Source organism: Trachypithecus francoisi, unplaced genomic scaffold (genome assembly GCF_009764315.1).
Source record: "Trachypithecus francoisi isolate TF-2019V2 unplaced genomic scaffold, Tfra_2.0 Lachesis_group10, whole genome shotgun sequence".
Lineage (NCBI taxonomy): Eukaryota > Metazoa > Chordata > Mammalia > Primates > Cercopithecidae > Trachypithecus > Trachypithecus francoisi.
The window spans coordinates 77228283-77251814 of record NW_022681455.1 but is presented as its reverse complement, the minus strand read 5'-3'; the positions used below and the strand labels follow the sequence as shown (position 1 = coordinate 77251814).

Here is a 23532-nt window from a genome sequence, read left to right as displayed (position 1 = left end):
TCTACCTCGGAATCACATATTCCCAGTTGTACTTTAACTTTCTTTTGTTTCTGATCATTCTTTAATTATTTGGGGATTAGGGGGAGTTCTTAGATATTGATTGTTTCTTATTGCTCCTTCTAGGTAAAATATTACCTGCGTTTTAGTAATGAAAAGAAGAGCAATATGCTGGAAAATGTTTATGAAGAAGGAAGCTGGTTGACAGATTTTCTCTTTCCACCTATCCCTTCGGTGGGACCCAGAAACCAAGATGAAAATGGGGGGAGTCCTGGTAAGCAGATCTTTATTCTTAATATCCCAGTCATATAGGACAAGCCATTACATATTTAAATTTCTGTTTCTTTACTCTTGCAATGGAAGCTGCTTATTTTTAACTTACTATTTTGGTAATTTTTAAATGTGTCCAAAACCCCATATGAAACATTCTGTATCTTTGAACAACATATTTTTATTGCCTTTTATCCTTTCCTGGTCCTTACCATTGTGTATCTTTATATTTTCATGTAGTTTAATTGTGAACTTTTGACTTACATGACGTAACGAACATTTGTAGGTACCAACACAACCTGATTAATTGTAACTGTGTGTTATACTGTTGGGCTGATGAGTGATTTTTAATATAACTATAGTAATTTTAAAATGTCAACTTATACAGCCTACCATTTATAAGGATTTAGTGTGGGGGCTTTGCTTTTACCAATAACTTTGCAAATTTACCTTTAGGAAACTATTCAACCAAAGAAATAAACTGATTGATTTAGCATAATTCTTAAAAATGTGAAATAACCTACATCTTAGGTATGGTAAGTTAATAGTACAAATATAAATATAATTTGACAGAGCATTGTGCAGTCATTAAAATATTCATGAGATCTTTTTGTAGAAGCCAAGGTCAGAACTCTGTTATCAAATTATAGCTCTGTTAACTGCATATTCATCAACATAAAACCGCGACAGATACCCAAATATAAAACCAATTGCTCTGTTAGGGTGGCAGAATTGTGATGTATGTTATTCTCTTTGAAAATAATTTCAGGCTGGGTGCAGGGGCTCACACCTGTAATCTCAGCAATTTGGGAGGTTGAAGTAGGTGGATCACTTGAGGTCAGGAGTTCAAGACCAGCCTGGCCAACATGATGAAACCCTGTCTCCACTAAAAGTACAAAAATTAGCTGGGTGTGGTGGTGGGCACCTGTAATGCCAGCTACTTGGGAGGCTAAGGCAGGAGAATCGCTTGAACCTGGGAGGCGGAGGTTGCAGTGAGCCAAGATCATGCCACTGCACTCCAGCCTGGGCAACAGAGCGAGACTCTGTCTCCAAAAAAAAATTAATAATAATAATAATTTTCAAATATTATTTTTCCAGTCATAAAATTTGAAATGAAATCTTATGTTTCTTATGCATTATGTTATTGCATTATAACCTTAGTCTGCTAGTAAGAAAACATTAAACCCAAATTGTGGAACATTCTCCAAAATGGCTGACCAATATTCTTAAAAACTCTCACGGTCATGAAAAACAAGGAAAGAATGAGAAACTTTAACAGCTCAGAGGAGAGTATGGAGACGTGACAGCTAAATGCAATGCAATATTCTGAATGGGATCCTAGAACAGAAAAAAAAAAAGACATTCAGGAAAAACTGGTAAAATGCAATAAAGTTTGTGTAAAATATAAATGCTGTTGCATGCACCAATTTTTGTTTTGTTTTGTTTTTAGTTTTGACAAATGTATGATGGTAATGTAAAATGTAATATTAGGGAGTTAGGGAGGTTTCATGCAGGATATATAATAGTATTTCTCAATCTTTTTATTATTGCCTTTCTAAGGAGACCTTTAGACGTTTTTTCCATATCTGCTTCCCCATGAAATATTAATACCACAGATACACTGTAGGTGTGTTCATATACTGTGACCCCATTGAGAATGCATGGTATATGGAAATTCTCTGTATTGCCTTTGCAACTATTCTGCAAAGACTATTTTTCTTCTAAGATTATATATATATATATATATATACACACACACACACATACACACACACACACACACACACACACATACACATATATATAATATTTATTTATTTAGAGACAGTTTCCCTCTGTCACCCAGGCTGGAGTGCAGTGGCGTGATCTCAACTCACTGCAACCGTCGCCTCTCAGGCTCAAGCGATTCTCCTGCCTCAGCCTCTCCAGTAGCTGGGATTACAGGCATGTGCCACCATACCCAGCTTATTTTTGTATTTTTGATAGAGACGGGGTTTCACTATGTTGGCCAGGCTGGTCTCGAACCCCCGGTTTTAAGTGATCTACCCACCTCCACCTCCCAAAGTGCTGGGATTACAGGCATGAGCCACCGTGCGCAGCCAAAAAGTACCTTTTTAAAAATGTTCCTACCCGAGGTACCAAAAAATGAATTTCTTCAATCTGATAAAGCACATTGCCAAACATTTGTAGCTTACTGATAAAATTGAACATTTCCCTCCTGATACCAGGAATGTTTGCTCTCATCAGTTCTATTCAGCATATTCCTGGAAGTTCTCATCTGTACCAGAAAAGAAAAAGAAATAAAAGGCATTGGCCGGGCGCGGTGGCTCAAGCCTGTAATCCCTGCACTTTGGGAGGCCGAGACGGGCAGATCACAAGGTCAGGAGATCGAGACCATCCTGGCTAACACGGTGAAACCCCGTCTCTACTAAAAATACAAAAAAAAAAACTAGCCGGGCGAGGTGGCAGCGCCTGTAGTCCCAGCTACTCGGGAGGCTGAGGCAGGAGAATGGCGTGAACCCGGGAGGCGGAGCTTGCAGTGAGCTGAGATCCGGCCACTGCACTTCAGCCCGGGTGACAGAGCGAGACTCCGTCTCAAAAAAAAAAAAAAAAAAGAAATAAAAGGCATTAATTTTGGAAAAGAAGGAAAGAAATTATATTTCTTTGCAGGTGACAGAATCATGTATACAGATAAAGGAAATTGAAAAAAAAACCCTACTGCAACTAATGTGTTAACTTATTAAAATCCCAAGATACAAGTATAATACATGAAAATAAATTATAATAAGCCTACATCAAAAATAACAAAGCACTTCTAAAAGAAAAATTTAAAGAACCTCAACAAGTGGTAAAATATTTTAACTTCCTTGATTGGATGACTCAAAATTGTTACAACGTAAATTCTCCCTAAACTGAGCTACAGGGTCAATATACACACAGTCAGAATCTTAGCACGGGCCGGGCTGTGGTTATTTATGCCCGTAATACCAGCACTTTGGGAGACCAAAGTGGGTAGATCACCTGAGCTCAGGAATTCAAGACCAGTCTGGGCAACATGATGAAACCCCGTTTCTACAAAAAATACCAAAAAAAAAAAAAAAAAATTAACTGGCACAGTGGCGTTTACCTGTAGTCCCAGCTACTAGGGAGGATGAGGCAAGAGAATTGCCTGAGTCCAGGAAGTGGAGGTTGCAGTGAACCTAGATCGTACCACTGCACTCCAGCCTGGGCGACAGAGTGAGACATTGTCTCCAAACAAAGACAAAAGCAAACACAAAAAACCTCAGCATGCTATTTTGGAGAAATTGACAAGTTTATTCTAAAATTTACATGGAAATGAAAAGGATCTGGTTTGGTAACGGGCACCCAAATCTGGCCATAAACTGATCCCCAAACTGGCTGTAAACAAAATCTCTGCAGCACTGTTACATGTTCATGATGGCCATGATGTCCACACTGAAGGTTGTGGGTTTACCGGAATGAGGGCAAGGAACACCTGGCCCACCCAGGGCGGAAAACCGCATAAGTCTTTCCTAAGCCACAAACAATAGCATGAGCAATCTGTGCCTTAAGGACATGTTCATGCTGCAGATAACTAGCCAGACCCATCCCTTTATTTCCCCGTAAGAAATGCTTTTATTTAATCTCTAATCTATAGAAACAATTCTTATCACTGGCTTGCTGTCGATAAATATGTGGGTAAATCTCTGTTTGAGGCTCTCAGCTCTGAAGGCTATGAGACCCCTGACTTCCCACTCCACATGCTATATTTCTGTGTGTGTGTGTCTAATTCCTCTAGTGCTGCTGGGTTAGGGTCTCCACGACCGAGCTGGTCTTGGCAGATCTGAATTAGGAAAAGTAATCTTGGGAAAGAACAATGTCAGTGGACATATTCTGCCTGATTTCAAGATTTTCTGTAAAACTACAGTATTTAAGACGTTGCCATATAGGTGTGAGGATGAACAAATAGACCAACAGAAAGAATAGGATGTCCGGAAATATACACATATGGTCGCGGGGTTTTCTACGAAACTGCCAGTATGATTCACTGGGGAAAGAAAATCTTCTCAACAACTTTTGCTGGAGTAACTTGTTATTCCTATGGAAAGAATGAATCTTGATCACTTCCTTACAGCCTACACAAAATTAATTAATTCAAGATGATCCTAAAGCTAAAATGATAAAGCTTCTATGGCAACATCGATGAGAATATCTTTATGATTTGAGGGTAGGCAGTGATTGGTTAGGGCACAAAAGGCACTTTTGAAAAAAATTGGAAAAAGAAGAAATGGATAAATAGGACTTTATCAAAGTTAAATACTTCTCATCTGTAAGACACTATTAGATAAAAACGCAAGATTGTTAGGGGAGAAAATACACACAATATGTGTATCTGACACAGGAATAACACTCAGATATATCAGGGACCTATGTGAATTAATATAAAAAATAGTTTTTGGGTGCCTGTAATCCCAGCCATTTGGGAGGCTGAGGCAGGAGAATGGCGTGAACCTGGGAGGCGGAGCTTACAGTGAGCTGAGATCTGGCCACTGCACTCCAGCCTGGGCGACAGAGCAAGACTCCGTCTCAAAAAAAAAAAAAATAGTTTTTAGATGTTATGACAATGCTACATTTCTACGCAAGTTTTAAGTGCTTGTCCTTAATTTCTGTGCTCAATTCATGCACCGCTAAGAAACTGTTTGCATACTGTCACCAGTCAAAGGACCACACTTGTTCTATCACGGACTATCAGACGTCAGCTCATGTATGTCACTCAGCTGTGGCACTTCCGCATCACTCACTGATGTCACTTAGTTGTATGAGCTTCATTTCTCTCTTCAAGTGTCCAGGATACAGAATCAAAGTCTTTACCTATCCAATAATTAATCCAATTCTCACTTATTTAAATTAATTGAGATTGCAGAAAGCAGCTCTCCAATTTCACGCAATATTTCACTTTTGGTAAGCTGGGGGTTAGGATCATTTTAGAAAGTATTATGTCTTTTTGTGGCAAAACCATGATAGCTGCTCTGAAATTTAGACTATCGGAAGAGCCTCCTTACACTTAGCTTTATCTCTGACATACATTAATTCCCTTTCTCTTTGTTCAGCTCAGCTGTTTTTTTGGTCTGTTGTACTTATCAATCTTTGTTTTCTCATTCAGGGTACATCAGTGAAGGGTTCCTGTTTGTGCAACACTCCCTGGATAAGGCCATCATGCAATATCATAGCGGCCAAACTGCAGAAATGCTGTTCAGCAGTGTCAGCGTTTTTGTTCAGAGATTTTCCTACCCATCGTATTACCATGATTTCTTCTTTATGTTTTCTGGTATTTTCATTCCTTTAGTACTTGTATGTATCTTCTCTCTGAATCATCTTACCCTTGTTCAATCCCTTGTGTGGGAAAAGGAAAATCGACTGAAGGTAACTCCCCTTTTCTTGTGGTAGATGAAGCTTCTGTAGAAAATTCCGAGTGTGGGGGGCAAATTTATTTGGTGGAAGGTTCAATTATTTCTACACAGTCAACACTGATAGATGGTTGTGTTTCAGTAGCAGGCAAGAACTGAGCACTTAGGCTTCTTGGCAATATTTTATAACCTTGTTTTTAATTAGAATTCTAGGTATAGTTTTTCATCTTAGTTCCAGAAGTCTACTTCACAAGAATATTACAGTTAGAATTTAAATGCCAACTGCCCTAAAATCTCTCTGGAATAAAGTAATAATCAACTGGACTCTTGGAATTATATCTGAATGAATTAAGATACAATTCACTTCCAATATTCTATGATGCTGTGGTATGTATGTATGTATGTATGTATGTATGTATGTATTTATTTATTTAGAGACCGAATCTCACTTTGTCACCCAGGATGGAGTGCAGTGGTGTGATGTCAGCTCACTGCAACCTCCACCTCCCAGGTTCAGGCAATTCTCATGCCTCAGCCTCCCAAGTAGCTGGGATTACAGGTGTGAGCCACCATGCCTAGCTAACTTTTCTTTTGTGTTTTTAGTAGAGACCGGGTTTCACCATGTTGGCCAGGCTAGTCTCAAACTTCAGACCTCAGGTGATCGATCCGTCCGCCTCGGCCTCCCAAAGTGCTGGGATTACAAGCGTGAGCCACTGCGCCCGGCCGATGCTGTGATTTTTTAAAATCAAATTTCTGATCCCTGAATTATTTAAAATACATGACCTCTTATTGTCCCCTCCAGTATTATGTCTTAGCCCAGAATATGTTGACTTCAAAATCCAGTCATCATCAGCCATTTAATCAATGATTCATTCAATGATTATTTATTTATTCCTTACTGATTTATTAAGTATCCACTTTGTTTCAGGGACTCTGACAAATCATAGGTTTGAATCCTTGGCTGTATTACTTATTATTTCTGTTACATGGCATATATAACTTTTCTAGCTTATTTTCTCAGATGTAAATTGACACTAATAATACCTGACATACAGGGCCGTTATGATATTGGTGAGATATTACCTGGAAAATTATCACCCTCCAATTACCCAGACCTACTATTGCAAGGCAAAAAAGGGAAATTCACGTACAGTGTTTTGTACAGTGCCTGGCACATAGCAGGGGCCCAATAACTTTGGGCCTCAGCTATTAGTATCACTGGTCTCTCCATTTCACTGATCTCTTTTGTATCGTCAAAGGTCATGTCATTTTTTTTTCTTTCCTTCATGAGTGGCAACACCACTTTACAGATCAGGTTCACGTTACTTCTCACTAGCTCTTCTCATCTCCTTACCCACTCGCTCACCCCCAATCTACCTCACATGTTGTTGCCAGGGTAATTATCCTGTAATGCAGATGGCTAGAAATAATTTTAAAGATTGATTTATTCTATCATCTGCTGAATGAAATCCATTTAAGCAAACAGATTTGCTATGATTTAGCACCTAACTACTTCCCATTTTGTTGTTGTTGTTTAGCCCAGTAACTCCCTTTTCTTCCAGCGAAAATGACCTGCTGATTTTCAAGCTTGCTTATGTTTATTTTTTCTGACTGGAATGTCTTTCTTGAGTATGTTCTCTAATTGGTGAACACAGTTAACTTTCTGCCTCATCCTTCACAGTTGCCATCTCCTTGCTGATGTTTCTCTTTAATTCTCAACTATTATTTAATCCTTTCTCCTTTGTGTCGCCCAGAGGATGTTATACACACTTCATTCATATGGCTTATGCTATTTATTCTTTAATTTTTTTAAATTTAAGCCTGTCATACACACACAGAAAAGTAAACAAATCATAAGGTTATGGTTAAATCAATTTATCATAAAGAAAGCAACCCCATTTCATTATGGCTCTGTTAAGAAATAAAACGGGGCCAGGCGTGGTGGCTCACGCCTGTAATCCCAACGCTTTGGGAAGCCAAGGCAGATGGATCACGAGGTCAGGAGTTTGAGACCAGCCTGGCCAACATGGTGAATCCACATGTCTACTAAAAATACAAAAATTAGCCAGGCGTGGTGGCGCACGCCTGTAATCCCAGCTACTTGGGAGGCTGAGGCAGGAGAATTGTTTGAACCCGGGAGGCGGAGGTTGCAGTGAGCCAAGATCACACCATTGCACTTTAGCCTGGGCGACAGAGCAAGACTCTGTCTCGAAAATAATAATAATAACAATAATAATAATAATAACACTGCCAGCACCACAGGTGTCCCCTTGTGTACCTTCCAAATAACTTTTCCAAAAGTAGACACTAACATCAGTTAATTTTGTCTGTTTTTGAACTTAAAATAAATGGAATCATGCATTATATTATTTTGCATCTGCATGAGTCATTCAATTAAATATGTAGCTATAGTTCATTTATATTAGTTGACTTCTATGATTCCATAGTATGACTGTATCACAATTTATCCATTTAATTTTGATATTTTCATTTGGATTGTTTGATTATTATAAGGAATGCTGCCACGAACATTTTATAGGTGTCTTTTTTGTTGAATGTTACATTGTGTATAGTTGCCATTAGTAGATAATGCCAAAGTTTGCCAATAAAATTCTATCAATTTTCACACCCACTAGCAATGCCTAAATATTGCTTGTTCCACATCTTCACCAACATTTGGCATTACCAGTATTTTCTAATTTTATCAGGTCTTGTGAGTGTGTCATAGTATCTCATTGCTCTGGATTGTTTAAGTGCCAACATATTTATCCTGAGAACTGTATTTCCTGGAAAATTCTTCCCCATGTGGTTCCTGTTTGAAGCTGGCCAGAAGCAAAGTGGCATGAGATTTGGGAGGCTGAAATGAAGCAGTAGGCATTACATTCTAAAAGTTGTGTTGATAAGAGTTGGAGAGAGACAGATTTAGGGTTGCAGGTACATTCCAGTTTGTCCTCACTCTTCTGAGCGCTGTCGAGCTCTCCTTTGCACGGTGGTTTTAATTGTAATCTCCTTAATTATTAATAAAGCTGAGCATATTATGACATTTATTGGCTCTTTGAATATTCTCTTCAGTGAAACGTCTGCTCGGACCTCTTGATTATTTTTCCCATTCATTACATTTCTTTTTTTAAGAAATGAGGTCTTGGCTGGGCGCAGTGGTTCACGCCTGTAATCCCAGCACTTTGGGAGGCGGAGGCGGGTGGATCACTTGAGGTCAGGAGTTCAAGATCAGCCTGGCCAACATACTGAAACCCCGTCTCTAGTAAAAATACAAAACTTAGCCAGGCATGGTGGTGCACGCCTGTAATCCCAGCTACTCAGGAGGCTGAGGTAGGAGAATCGCTTGAACCCTGGAGGCAGAGGTTGCAGTGAGCCGAGATCATGCCACTTCACTCCAGCCTGGGTGACAGAGTGAGACTCTGTCAAAAAAAAAAAAGAAGAAAAGAAAGAAAAGAAATGGGTTCTTATTAGGCTGACTGAGACTTTTAGGCTCAAGCAATATTCCTGCCTTAGTCTCCTAAGTAGCTGGGACTACAGGCATGTGCCATTGGGCCCACCTCTATTTTTCTGTTTGGTTTCATTTGGTATTCTTTTTTTCGTTTGGAGGTGTAAGAACTTCTAGTGTATTTGGAAGACAGTTATTTTGGTAGTTGATATGCATTGCGGATATCTTTTCCTAATGCCTTTTACTCTCACAATAGGACCCTTTAATAATTAGGAGTTCTCAATGTTAAAGCTGTTTACCTATCGTTTTCATTATTTTAGCACTTTTCAGCCACCTAAATACTTACTTATTTCTCCTGTCTAATTGAAACCTTGCACCCTTTGACCAACATTTCCTCATTTCTTCCACCTCCCAGACTCTGGTACCCACCATTCTGCTCTCTCTTTCTGTGAGTTTGATTGTTTTTGGTTCCACGTATAAGTGAGATTATGCAGTATTTCTGTTTCTGTGCCTGGTTTATTTCTTTTAGCATAATGTCCTCCAGGGTCATCCTGCTGTCCCAAGTGACAGCATTTCCCTCTTTTTAAAGCATGAATAATATACCATTTCATCTATGTACCACATTTTCTTTATGCTTTCATTTATTTATTAAAATTTCCATTTTTAGTTTTGGGGTACATGTGCAGGATGTGCAGAATTGTTACATAGGTAAACATGTGCCATGGTGGTTTGCTGCACCTATCAACCCATCACCTAGGTATTAAGCCCAGCATGCATTAACTATGTTTCCTAATGCTCTGCCGCCCCACATCACACCCCGCAACAGGAGGGTGTGCCATTCCCCTCTCTGTGTCCATGTATCCACGTGTTCTCATTGTTCAGCTCCCACTTATAAGTGAGAACATGCAGTGTTTGGTTTCCTGATCCTGCATTGGTTTGATGAGGATAATGGCTTCCAGCTCCATCCATGTCCCTGCAAAGGACATGATCTCATTCCTTTTTATAACCCATAGTATTCCATGGTGTATATGTACCATATTTTCTTTATCCAATCATCATTTATATCATTGATGGGCATTTGGGTTGATTCCATGTCTTTGCTATTGTGAACAGTGCTGCAGTGAACATCCGTGTGCATGCATCTTTAAAATAAAATTATTTATATTCCTTTGGGTATATACCCAGTAATGGGATTGCTGGGTCAAATGCTATTTTTGGTTCTAGATTTTTGAGAAATCACCACACTATCTTTCACAATGGTCGAACTAATTTATATTCCCACCAATGGTGTAAAAGTGTTCCTATTTCTTTGCAGCCTCACCAGCATCTTTGTTTCTTGACTTTTTAATAATGCCCATTCTGACTGGTGTGAGATGGTATTTCATTGTGGTTTTGATTTGCCTTTCTCTAATGATCAATGATGTTGAACTTTTTTTCATGTTTGTTGGCTGCATGAATGTCTTCTTTTGAAAAGTGTTCATGTTCTTTGCCCACTTTTTTAATGGGGTCATTTGTTTTTTCTTGTAAATCTGTTTGAGTTCCATGTAGATTCTGGATATTAGACCTGTGTCAGATGGATAGATTTCAAAAATTTTCTCCCACCCTATAGGTTGCCTGTTCACGTTGATGATAGTTTTTTTGTTTATTTGTTTGTTTTTTGTTTTTTTGCTGTGCAGAAGCTCTTTAGTTTAATTAGATCCCATCTGTCAATTTTTGCTTTGGTTGCAATTGCTTTTTTATGCCTTCATTTATTGATGGACATCTAAGTTGAGTAATATCTGGACTATTGTGAATAATGCCTCAATTAATGTGAGAGAGCAGATCTCTCCTAAACATATTAATTTTATTTCATTTAAATATATAATTGGATGGGAATACCGGATCATATGGTCATTCTATTTTTAGTTTTCTGGGGAATCTGCATAAAGTGTTCCATAATAGCTGTACTAATTTACATTCCCACCAACAGTGTACAAGTATTCGCCTTTCTCCACATCCTCACTAACACTTGTTACCTTTCGTCTTTTTGCCATTGTAACAAATGTGAGGTGATATCTCATGGTGGTTTTAATTTGCAATTTTCTAATGATTAGTGATGTTGAACTTTTTTTTTATATATGTTGGCCATTTGTACGTCTTCTTTTGAGAAATGTGTATTCAGATCCTTTGCCCATTTTAAATTGGGTTATTTGTTTTATTGCTATTGAGTTGAGTTCCTTACATAACTTGGATGTTAACTTCTTATCAGGTGTATACATCGTGTTTTCCTCCAATACAAGGTTGTCTCGTCACTCTGTGGATTTTCATGTGTCTGTGTATGTGTGTGGGTTTCCTTTAAGAAACTTTTTAGTTGAATGTAATCCCATTTGTCTATTTTTGTTCTTGTTCTTGAGCTATTGGGGTCAAATAAAAAAAAAATTGTCCAGATCAATGTGACGTGCTTTTCCTTCTAGTAATTTTATAGTTTCAGGTCTTACATTTAAATCTTTAATCAATTTTGAGTTGATTTTTGTATATGATGTGAGATGAGACCAACTTCATTCTTCTGCATATGGATAGCCATTTTTCCCAGCACCATTTATTAAAAAGACTATCCTTTCCCCATTGCGTATTATTGTTACCTTTGTCAAAAATCAATTGATGGCAAATACATGGGTTTGTTTGGGGACTTTCTGTTCTCTTCTGTTGGTCAACATGTGCATTTTTATGGCAGTACCAAGCTGTTGACACTATTTCTTATTAGAAACACATTTTCACTTCTAGGTGTAGGACTTTCTTAAGCATTTCTTTTAAGTCCAGTCAGTGGTGAATTCCCTCAGTTTTGTTTATCGAGGAAATAATTTATTTCCCTGTTACTTATGAAGATTAACTTTGCTGAGTGTAGTATTCTTGCCTGGTACATTTGTTTTCATTTTTTGTTTTTTCAGCTTTGAATATATCATTCCATTCTCTCCTGGCATGTAAGGTTTCTGCTGAGAAGTCCACCATTAGTCTGTGGGGTTTTCCTTATTTGTGACTAGATGCTTTTTCTTGTTCTTTTTGGAATTCTCTTTTTGTCTCTGACTTACCACAGTTGACTACAGTGTTCTGTAGAGAACACCTTTTGGGGATGTATCTACTTGTGGATTTCTGAACCTTCTGTATCAAGATACCTAAATGTCTTGCTAGACTTGAGATGTTTTGAGCTATTATTTCATTAAATAGGTTTTATATGCCTTTTGGCTTCTCTTCACCTTCTAGAACTCTCAAAATTTGAATGTCTAGTCACTTTATGGTGTTACATGTGACACAGGGGCTTTGTTCATTCTTTTATTGTCTTTTCTTTCTTTGGTCTGACTGGGTAATTTTAGAAGACCTGTCTTCAAGTTCTGAAGTTATTTCTCATGCTTGAGCTAGTCTTTTTTGTTTTTGTTTCTGTGTTTTCGAGACAGAGTTTCACTCTTGTTGCCCAGGCTGAAGTGCAATGGCACAGTCTTGGCTCACTAGAACCTCTGCCTCCTGGGTTCAAGTGATTCTCCTCCCTTAGCCTTCCAAGTAGCTGGGATTACAGGTATGTGCCACAATGTCTGGCTAATTTTTTGTATTTATCAGTGACGGGGTTTCACCATGTTGGTCAGCCTGGTCTTGAACTCCTGACCTCAGGTGATCCACCTGCCTCGGCCTCCCAAAGTGCTGGGATTACAAGTGTGAGCCACTGCACCCAGTCTGATCTAGTCTTTGTTTGAAGCTCTTGAGTGAATTTTTTCTTAATTGAATCCTTAGTTCCATGATTTCGATCTGATTTTTTCTTTTTTAAAATTTTTTATTTTTATTTTTTTATATTACTCTAAGTTCTAGGGTACATGTGCACAATGTGCAGGTTTGTTACATATGTATACACGTGCCATGTTGGTGTGCTGCACCCATTAACTCATTTACATTACGTATGTCTGCTAATGCTATCCCTTCCTCCTCCCCCGACCCCTAGCAGGCCCCAGTGTGTGATGTTCCCCTTCCTGTGTCCAAGTATTCTCATTGTTCAATTCCCACCTATGAGTGAGAACATGAGGTGTTTGGTTTTTTGTCCTTGTGATAGTTTGCTGAGAATGATGGTTTCCAGCTTCATCCATGTCCCTACAAAGGACATGAACTCATCCATTTTTATGACTGCATGGTATTCCATGGTGTATATTGCCATATTTTCTTAATCCAGTCTATCATTGATGGACATTTGGATTGGTCCCAAGTCTTTGCTATTGTGAATAGTGCCGCAATAAACATACGTGTGCATGTGTCTTTATAGCAGCATGATTTATAATCCTTTGGGTATATACCCAGTAATGGGATGGCTGGGTCAAATGCTATTTCTAGTTCTAGATCCTTGAGGAATTGCCACACTGTCTTCCACAATGGTTAAACTAGTTTATGGTCCCACCAACGGTGTAAAAGTTTTCCTATTTCTCCACATCCTCTCCAGCACTTGTTGTTTCCTGACTTTTTAATGATCACCATTCTAACTGGTGTGAGATGGTATCTCATTGTGGTTTTGATTCGCATTTCTCTGATGGCCAGTGACGATGAGCATTTTTTCATGTGTCTTTTGGCTGATTAAATGTCTTCTTTTGAGAAGTGTCTGTTCACATCCTTTGCCCACTTTTTGATGGGGTTGTTTGTTTTTTTCTTGTAAATTTGTTTGAGCTCTTTGTAGGTTCTGGATATTAGCCCTTTGTCAGATGAGTAGATTGCAAAAATTTTCTCCATTCTGTAGGTTGCCTGTTCACTCTGATGGTAGTTTCTTTTGCTGTGCAGAAGCTCTTTAGTTTAATTAGATCCCATTTGTCTATTTTGGCTTTTTTTTTGCCATTTCTTTTGGTATTTTAGACATGAAGTCCTTGCTCATGCCTATGTCCTGAATGGTATTGCTTAGGTTTTCTTCTAGGGTTTTTATGGTTTTAGGTCTAACATTTAAGTCTCTAATCCATCTTGAATTAATTTTTGTATAAGGTATAAGGAAGGGATCCAGTTTCAGCTTTCTACATATGGCTAGCCAGTTTTCCTAGCACCATGTATTAAATAGGGAATCCTTTCCCCATTTCTTGTTTTTGTCAGGTTTGTCAAAGATCAGATGGTTGTAGATGTGTGGTATTATTTCTGAGGGCTCTGTTCTGTTCCATTGGTCTATATCCCTGTTTTGGTACCAGTACCATTCTGTTTTGGTCACTGTAGCCTTGTTGAGTAGTTTGAAATCCAGTAGTGTGATGCCTCCAGTTTTGTTCTTTTGGCTTAGGATTGTCTTGGCAATGCGGGCTCTTTTTTGTTCCATATGAACTTGAAAATAGTTGTTTTCCTATTCTGTGAAGAAAGTTATTGGTAGCTTGAGTGGGATGGCATTGAATCTATAAATTACCTTGGGTAGTATGGCTATTTTCACAATATTGGTTCTTCCTATCCATGAGCATGGAATGTTCTTCCATTTGTTTATGTCCTCTTTTATTTCACTGAGCAGTGGTTTGTAGTTTTCCTTGAAGAGGTCCCTCACATCCGTTGTAAACTGGATTCCTAGGTATTCTATCCTTTTTGTAGCAATTTTGAATGGGAGTTCACTCATGATTTGGCTATCTGTTGTCAGTTATTGTTGTATAGGAAGCTTGTGATTTTTGCACATTGATTTTGTGTTCTGAGACTTTGCTGAAGTCGCTTATCAGCTTAAGGAGATTTTGGGCTGAGATGATGAGGTTTTCTAAATGTATAATCATGTCATCAGCAAACAGGGAGAATTTGACTTCCTCTTTTCCTAATTGAATACCCTTTATTTCTTTCTCCTGCCTGATTGCCCTGGCCAGAACTTCCAACATGAGGTTGAATAGGAGTGGTAGAGAGAGGACAGCCCTGTCTTGTGCCTGTTTTCAAAAGGAATGCTTCCAGTTTTTGCCCATTCAGTATGATATTGGCTGTGGGTTTGTCATAGATAGCTCTTATTATTTTGAGATACGTCCCATCAATACCTAATTTATTGAGAGTTTTTATCATGAAGGGCTGTTGAATTTTGTCAAAGGCCTTTTCTGCATCTATTGAAATAATATGTGGTTTTTGTCTTTGGTTCTGTTTATATGCTGGATTATGTTTATTGATTTGCATATGTTGAACCAGCCTTGCATCCCAGGGATGAAGCCAACTTGATCGTAGTGGATAAGCTTTTTGATGTGCTGCTGGAGTCAGTTTGCCAATATTTTATTGAGGATTTTTGCATCAATGTTCATCATGGATATTGGTCTAAAATTCTCTTTTTTTGTTGTGTCTCTGCCAGGGTTTGGTATCAGGTTGATACTGGCCTCATAAAATGAGTTAAGGAGGATTCCCTCTTTTTCTATTGATTGGAATAGTTTCAGAAGGAATGGTACCAGTTCCTCTTTATACCTCTGGTAGAATTTGGCTGTGAATCCGTCTGGTCCTGAACTTTTGTTGGTTGGTAAGCTATTAATTATTGGCTCAACTTCAGAGCCTGTTATTGGTCTATTTAGGGATTCAACTTCTTCCTGGTTTAGTCTTGGGAGGGTGTGTGTGTCCAGGAATTTATCCATTTCTTCTAGATTTTCTAGTTGATTTGCGTAGAGGTGTTTATAGTATTCTCTGATGGTAGTTTGTATTTTTGTGGGATTGGTGGTGATATCCCCTTTATCATTTTTTATTGAGTCTATTTGATTATTCTCTGTTTTCTTCTTGATTAGTCTTGTTAGTGGTCTATCAATTTTGTTGATCTTTTCAAAAACCCAGCTCTTGGTTTAATTGATTTTTTTGAAGGGATTTTTGTGTCTCTATCTCCTTCAGTTCTGCTCTGATCTTAGTTTTTTCTTGCCTTTTGCTGGCTTTTGAATGTGTTTGTTCTTGCTTCTCTAGTTCTTTTAATTGTGATGTTAGGGTGTCGATTTTACATCTTTCCTGCTTTCTCTTGTGGGCATTTATTTGGTGCTATAAATTTCCCTCTACACCCTGCTTTAAATGTGCCCCAGATATTCTGGTATGTTGTTTCTTTGTTCTCATTGGTTTCAAAGAACATCTTTATTTCTGCCTTCATTTCATTATTTACCCAGTAGTCATTCAGGAGCAGGTTATTCAGTTTCCATGTAGTGGTGCAGTTTTGAGTGAGTTTCTTAATCCTGAGTTCTAATTTGATTGCACTGTGGTCTGAGAGACAGTTTGTTGTGATTTCTGTTCTTTTACATTTGCTGAGGAGTGCTTTACTTCCAACTATGTGGTCAATTTTGGAATAAGTGCGATGTGGTGCTGAGAAGAATGTGTATTCTGTTGATTTGTGGTGGAGAGTTCTGTAGATTTCTATTAGGTCTGCTTGGTGGAGAGCTGAGTTCAAGTCCTGGATATCCTTGTTAACCTTCTGTCTTGTTGATCTAATATTGACAGTGGGATGTTAAAGTCTCCCATGATTATCGTGTGGGAGTCTAAGTCTCTTTATATATCTCTAAGGACTTGCTTTATGAATCTGTGTGCTCCTGTATTGGGTGCATATATATTTAGGATAGTCAGCTGTTCTTGTTGAATTGATCCCTTTACCATTATGTAATGGCCTTCTTTGTCTCTTTTGATCTTAGTTGGTTTAAAGTCTGTTTTATCAGAGACTAGGATTGCAATCTCTGCTTTTTTTTTTTTTTTTTTGCTTTCCATTTGCTTGATAGATCTTCCTCCATCCCTTTATTTTGAGCCTCTGTGTGTCTTTGCAGATGAGATGGGTCTCCTGAATACAGCACACTGATGGGTCTTGCCTCTTCATCCAGTTTGCCAGTCTATGTCTTTTAATTGGGGCATTTAGCCCATTTACATTTAAGGTTAATATTGTTATGTGTGAATTTGATCCTGTCATTATGATGTTAGCTGGTTATTTTGCTCATTAGTTGAAGCAGTTTCTTCCTAGCATCGATGGTCTTTACAACTTGGCATGTTTTTGCAGTAGCTGGTACTGGTTGTTCCTTTCCATGTTTAGTGGTTCCTTCAGGAGCTCTTGTAAGGCAGGCCTGGTGGTGACAAAATCTCTCAGCATTTGCTTGTCAGTAAAGGATTTTATTTCTCCTTCACTTATGAAACTTAGTTTTGCTGGATATGAAATTCGAGGTTAAAAATTCTTTTCTTTAAAAATGTTGAATATTGGCCCCCACTCTCTTCTGGTTTGTAGGGCTTCTGCCGAGAGATCTGCTCTTAGTCTGATGGGCTTCCCTTTGTGGGTAACCTGACCTTTCTCTCTGGCTGCCCTTAACATTTTTTCCTTCATTTCAACCTTGGTGAATCTGACAATTATGTGTCTTGGGGTTGCTCTTCTCGAGTAGTATCTTTGTGGTGTTCTCTGTATTTCCTAAATTTGAATGTTGGCCTGCCTTGCTAGGTTGGGGAAGTTCTCTTGGATAATATCCTGAAGAGTGTTTTCCAACTTGGTTCCGTTCTCCCCGTCACTTTCAGGTACACCAATCAAATACAGATTTGGTCTTTTCACATAGTCCCAAATTTCTTGGAGGCTTTGTTTCTTTTTACTCTTTTTTTCTAATTATGTCTTCTTGCTTTATTTCATTAATTTGATCTTCAGTCACTGATACCCTTTCTTCCACTTGAATGAATAGGCTACTGAAGCTTATGCATGCGTCATGTAGTTCTTGTGCCATGGTTTTCAGCTCCATCAGGTCATTTAAGGTCTTCTCCATGCTGTTTTTTCTAGTTAGCCATTCATCTAATCTTTTTTCAAGGTTTTTAACTTCCTTGTGATGGGTTTGAACATGCTCCTTTAGCTCAGAGAAGTTTGTTATTACCAACCTTCTGAAGCCTACTTCTGTCAACTTGTCAAAGTCATTCTCCATCCGACTTTGTTCCATTGCTGGTGAGGGGCTACAGTCCTTTGGAGGAGAAGAGGCACTCTGGTTTTCAGAATTTTCAGCTTTTCTTCTCTGGTTTCTCCCCATCTTTGTAATTTTATCTACCTTTGGTCTTTGATGATGGTGACCTACAGATGGGGTTTTGGTGTGGATGTCCTTTTTGTTGATGTTGATGCTATTCCTTTCTGTTTGTTCATTTTCCTTCTAACAGTCAGGACCCTCAGTTGCAGGTCTGTTGGAGTTTTCTGGAGGTCCACTCCAGACCCTGTTTGCCTGGGTATCACCAGCGGAGGCTGTAGAACAGCAAATATTTCAGAACAGTAAATATTACTGCCTGATCCTTCCTCTGGTAGCTTCATCTCAGAGGGGCACCCAGCTGTATGAGGTGTTAGTTGGCCCCTACTGGGGAGGTGTCTCCCATTTAGGCTACTTGGGGGTTAGGGACCCACTTGAGGAGGCATTCTGTCCATTCTCAGAGCTCAAACTCCATGCTGGGAGAGTCACTGCTCTCTTCAGAGCTGTCACAGAGGGACATTTAAGTCTGCAGAAGTTTCTGCTGCCTTTTGTTCAGCTAAGCCCTGCCCCCAGAGGTGAAGTCGACAAAGGCAGATAGGCCTCGTTGAGCTGTGGTGGGCTCCACCCAGTTTGAGTTTCCTGGCTGCTGTGTTTACCTAGTCAAGCCTCAGCAATGATGGATGCCCCTCCCCCAGCCTGGCTGCTGCCTGGCAGTTCCATCTCAGACTACTGCACTAGCAGTGAGCAATGCTCTGTGGACGTGGGACCCACAGAGCCAGGTGTGGGATATAATCTCCTGGTATGCCTTTTGTGAAGACCATTGGAAAAGCACAGTGTTAGGGTGGGAGTGTCCCGGTACTGTCTCTCATGGCTTCCCTTGGTTAGGAAAGGGAAATCCCCTGACACTTCTCACTTCCCAGGTGAGGCAATGCCCCATCCTGCTTCGGCTTACATTCCATGGGCTGCACCCACTGTCCAACCAGTCCCAGTGAGATGAACCAGGTACCTCAGTTGGAAATGCAGAAATCACCCGTCTTCTGCGTCAGTCACGCTGGGAGCTGTAGACCTGAGCTGTTCCTCTTCGGCCATCTTAGAACGATCCACGTGCCACATTTTCTTTATCCAGTCTTTTCTTTAAAAATGTTGAATATTGGCCCCCACTCTCTTCTGGTTTGTAGGGCTTCTGCCGAGAGATCTGCTCTTAGTCTGATGGGCTTCCCTTTGTGGGTAACCTGACCTTTCTCTCTGGCTGCCCTTAACATTTTTTCCTTCATTTCAACCTTGGTGAATCTGACAATTATGTGTCTTGGGGTTGCTCTTCTCGAGTAGTATCTTTGTGGTGTTCTCTGTATTTCCTAAATTTGAATGTTGGCCTGCCTTGCTAGGTTGGGGAAGTTCTCTTGGATAATATCCTGAAGAGTGTTTTCCAACTTGGTTCCCCCTCTCCCCGTCACTTTCAGGTACACCTGAAAGTGGACTTTCCAGTCCATCAGGTACACCTGATAGACTTTTGGGTTGGTTCCAAGTCTTTGCTATTGTGAACAGTGCCGCAGTACACATATGTGTGCTTGTGTCTTTATAGTAGAATGATTTAAAATACTTTGGGTATATACCCAGTAATGGATCATTATTTATGTTTTCTCAGTGGCAATTGTCTCCTGATCTGTTGGCTTCACTATACTTGAGTAATAATAAAATCTGCATTTTAAAATGCTTGAGATGTCTTTAATGTATATTTGCCTTAGTTTCTTTCAGCAATGTTTTGTGGTTTTTTGTGTTGAAATCTTTTGTCTCCATTGTTCTTATTCCTAAGTATTGTATTCATTTCCATGCTAGCTCCACCTCCCGGGTTTACGCCATTCTCTCGCCTCAGCCTCCCGAGTAGCTGGGACTACAGGCGCCCGCCATCTCGCCCGGCTAATTTTTTGTATATTTTAGTAGAGACGGGGTTTCACCGTGTTAGCCAGGATGGTCTCGATCTCCTGACCTCGTGATCCACCCGTCTCGGCCTCCCAAAGTGCTGGGATTACAGGCTTGAGCCACCGCGCCCGGCCGTTTTCTTTTTTTTTTTTTTTTTTTTTTTTTTTTTTTTTTTTTTGTTGAGACGGAGTCTCGCTGTGTCGCCCAGGCTGGAGTGCAGTGGCCGGATCTCAGCTCACTGCAAGCTCCGCCTCCCGGGTTTACGCCATTCTCCTGCCTCAGCCTCCCGAGTAGCTGGGACTACAGGCGCCCGCCATCTCGCCCGCTAATTTTTTGTATTTTTTTTAGTAGAGACGGGGTTTCACCGTGTTAGCCAGGATGGTCTCGATCTCCTGACCTCGTGATCCGCCCGTCTCGGCCTCCCAAAGTGCTGGGATTACAGGCTTGAGCCACCGCGCCCGGCCTGTTTTCTTAATTTTCATCTTGGATTGTCTGTTGTTAGTATATAGAAATGCAAGTAATTTTTGTGTGTTGATTTTGTATCCTACAATTTTGCTGAATTTATTTTTTGTGTGTAAGTACGGCTAGATCTTGTCATTTACAGAGATATTTTTGTTTCTTTCTTTCCAATTTGGATGGCTTTTATTTTTCTTGCCTAATTTTTCTGGCTAGAACTTAAATTTCTAGCCCATGGAAAAAGCAGGCATATTTGTCTTTCTCCTGATTGTTGATTAAATACTATGATGTCAGTTGCAGATTTTTATATATGGCCTTTATTATGTTGAGGAAATGTCCTTCTATTCCTAGTGCATTGAGTGTTTCCTCATTTAAAAAATGTTAATATTTTTCTGCATCAATTGAGATGATTATGTGTTTTTTCCATTCTTTTCTGCATGTGATGCATTAAATTAATTGATTGTGTTTGTTGAATCCTCTTTGTACTCCAGATATAAATCCTCCTTGGTCATGATATATAATCCTTTTAATATGCTGGTGATTTTTACTTGCTAATATTTCTGTTGAGAACCTTTTCATCAATATTCATAATCTTTCCATGTCATGTTTTAGCCTGGCTTTGCTATCAAGGTAATCCTGGCCTCATAAAATAAGTTAGAAAGTGTTATCTCCATTTCAGTTTTCTGGAAGAGTTTGAAAAGGATTATTGTTTATTCTTCTTTAAATATTTGGTAGAATTCACCAGTAAAGCCCTCTGGTCCAGGGTTATTCTTTGTTGAGTGGTTTGATTACTGATTTCACGTCCTTACTAGTTATAAGTCAGTTCAGATTTTGTATTTCTTCATGACTCAGGCTGGGTAGTTGTATGTTCCTACAAATTGGTTCATTTCATCTATGTTATTCAATATTTTGGCATACAATTGTTCATAGTACTCTGAGATCATTCTTTTTATTTCTGTAAAATCAGAAGTAATGCTGTCACTTTCATTTCTGAGTTATTTGAGTCTTCTCAATTTTTCTTAGTCTGGCTAAAAGTTTGTCAATTTCTTTATCTTTTCAAATCATTAACTTTTCGTTTTGTTGAATTTCTCTATTATTTACCTATTCTCTATTTATCTCAATTCCTTTTTTCTCCTAAATTTATGTATACTTTACTCATCTAGTTCCTTAAGGTGTAAAGTTAGGTTATTCATTTGAAATTTTTATTTTTCTTTAATGTAGGTATTTACAGCTATAAATTTCCCTTTGAGTACTGCTTTCACTGCATCTTACAAGTTTTAGTATGTTGTGCTTTTGTTTTTATTTGTCTCAAGGCAGTTGCTACATTTCCTTCTGATTTCTTCATTTAGCTTTTGGTTGGTTAAGAGTGTTTTGCTTCATTTTCACATATTTATGAATTTTCCAGTTTTCCTTTTGCTATTGTTTTCTAGTTTTATTCCTTTGTGATAAGAAAAGGTATTTTGTATAATTTCGGTCTTTAAATGTAATAAAACTTGTTTTGTAGAGTAATATGGTTTATCCTGGATATGTTCTATGCACACTTGAGAAAAATCTGTATTCTGTGTTTGCTGGGTGGCATGCTCTGTGTATGTTAGGTTAAATTGTCTCTCTTTTTCCTTATTGATCCTGAACCCAGGAGATGGAGGTTGCAGTGAGCCGAGATAGCACCACTGCACTCCAGCCTTGGTGACAGAGCAAGACTCTATATGCTTGTCAATCTATGTAAAATAACTACAGAGATTTTGAAAGGGATTGTGCTCAATCTGCAGAACAAATTGAGGTGTATTGCCATCTTAATAATATTAGGTCTTCTGATCCATATAAGTGAGGCATCTTTCCATTTATTATGCTTTAATTTCTTTCAACAGTGTTTTATAGTGTTCTGTGTAGAACTCTTGCACTTCTTTTGTTAAATATACTTTGTCATTTTAATTGTTCGATAAAATTTGTTAAGTCTGGTTCTAGCACTGATCCCTAGAAAATTTAAAAGAGACACTTTCTCTCTCTATTTTTGTCCCCTATAAGTAATAAAGTGGTCCTGTATTCATTTTTTAAAACTGGAAAATATGCATATTTCCAAAGATTCTCACGTTCATTCATTTATTTATTCAGCAAACATTTATTAAACACCTTTTATGTGCCAGGCAGATACAGTTATCTGCCCTTATACAGCCTAAAGCCATATAATTTACTATTGACATATTAATAAAATTCAGTAAAAATATTTAAATTAGCCTCTGAAAACTTATATCACTTATTTGAATCTTCTTAACAGACTTATACATTATATATTCAAGTTTTTTTGTTAAAACTTGAAATACCACATATGTCTATAAACAACTACCTCTAAAGAAAATGTATAGTTCATAAAGATTATTGCTAAAATTCTGTGAGCTTTTTCTTCCTTACCTGTTATCTTATTTTTAATGTTTGTTTCTAACCATTGTGAGTGAATTAAAATATATTTAAAATTTTTTAATTCCTTCTGGGAGAGGATATAAAAAGAAAGGAAGTGATAATATAGGTGGTTTATAGCTTTATTTAACTGTTTTACATGTCTTAACCATATAAGGTGAATTACTGGGGAAATTATTTCTGGGCTTTCAAGAATCACAGTACTGCCACTCACTAGCTGACTAATTTTGATGAAGCTACTTGACTTTCTGAGCCCTGATTCTATCCTTTATAAATTGGAGATAATAATACTCATTATTTAACCCATTTTGATTGTAGACATTAAACTAGATAATATTTGTGAATGTATTTTGAAAACTCTAAGGCACTGTATGGATGTATTATTTTACATGATATCTGATTTCTGTCAACTCTCCCACAGGAATATCAGCTCATGATAGGAGTCAGTAATTGGATGCTCTGGGTGGCCTATTTCTTCACATTCCTCTGTTTGTATTCTATTATCATCATTTTTATGTGCATAGTTTTCTTTGTCAAGGCAAGTGTCTATTTGATTGCAGCATGTTGTGAATAAACTTTGAGAGGGAAAGCAGAAATGTGATGTGGGACCAAATGGGTCTTGGGTTTCTAGGTGATGAAAATGTGGCTTTTTTTGACCCCACAGTGGAAACTCAGAGACTGTTTAGTCTCTCAGCAAACAAAACTGTAGACCTAGAGGGATGGGCCATCTGCAAGAAATAAATTGTTAACTCTC

The 23532-nt window shown here is 38.5% G+C and overlaps 1 protein-coding gene across 1 annotated transcript in view; it reads left to right on the top strand.

Moving 5' to 3' along the window:
* LOC117088566 (ATP-binding cassette sub-family A member 3-like) overlaps positions 1–23352 on the top strand; it is a 62169-nt gene extending 38817 nt beyond the window's left edge. The window contains exons 5-7 of the mRNA XM_033219833.1: positions 124–271; positions 5432–5691; positions 23200–23352. Coding sequence (XP_033075724.1) covers positions 124–271; positions 5432–5691; positions 23200–23352 — 561 coding nt within the window. The remainder of the gene's footprint in view (positions 1–123; positions 272–5431; positions 5692–23199) is intronic.
* The last annotated feature ends 180 nt before the right edge of the window (positions 23353–23532 follow it).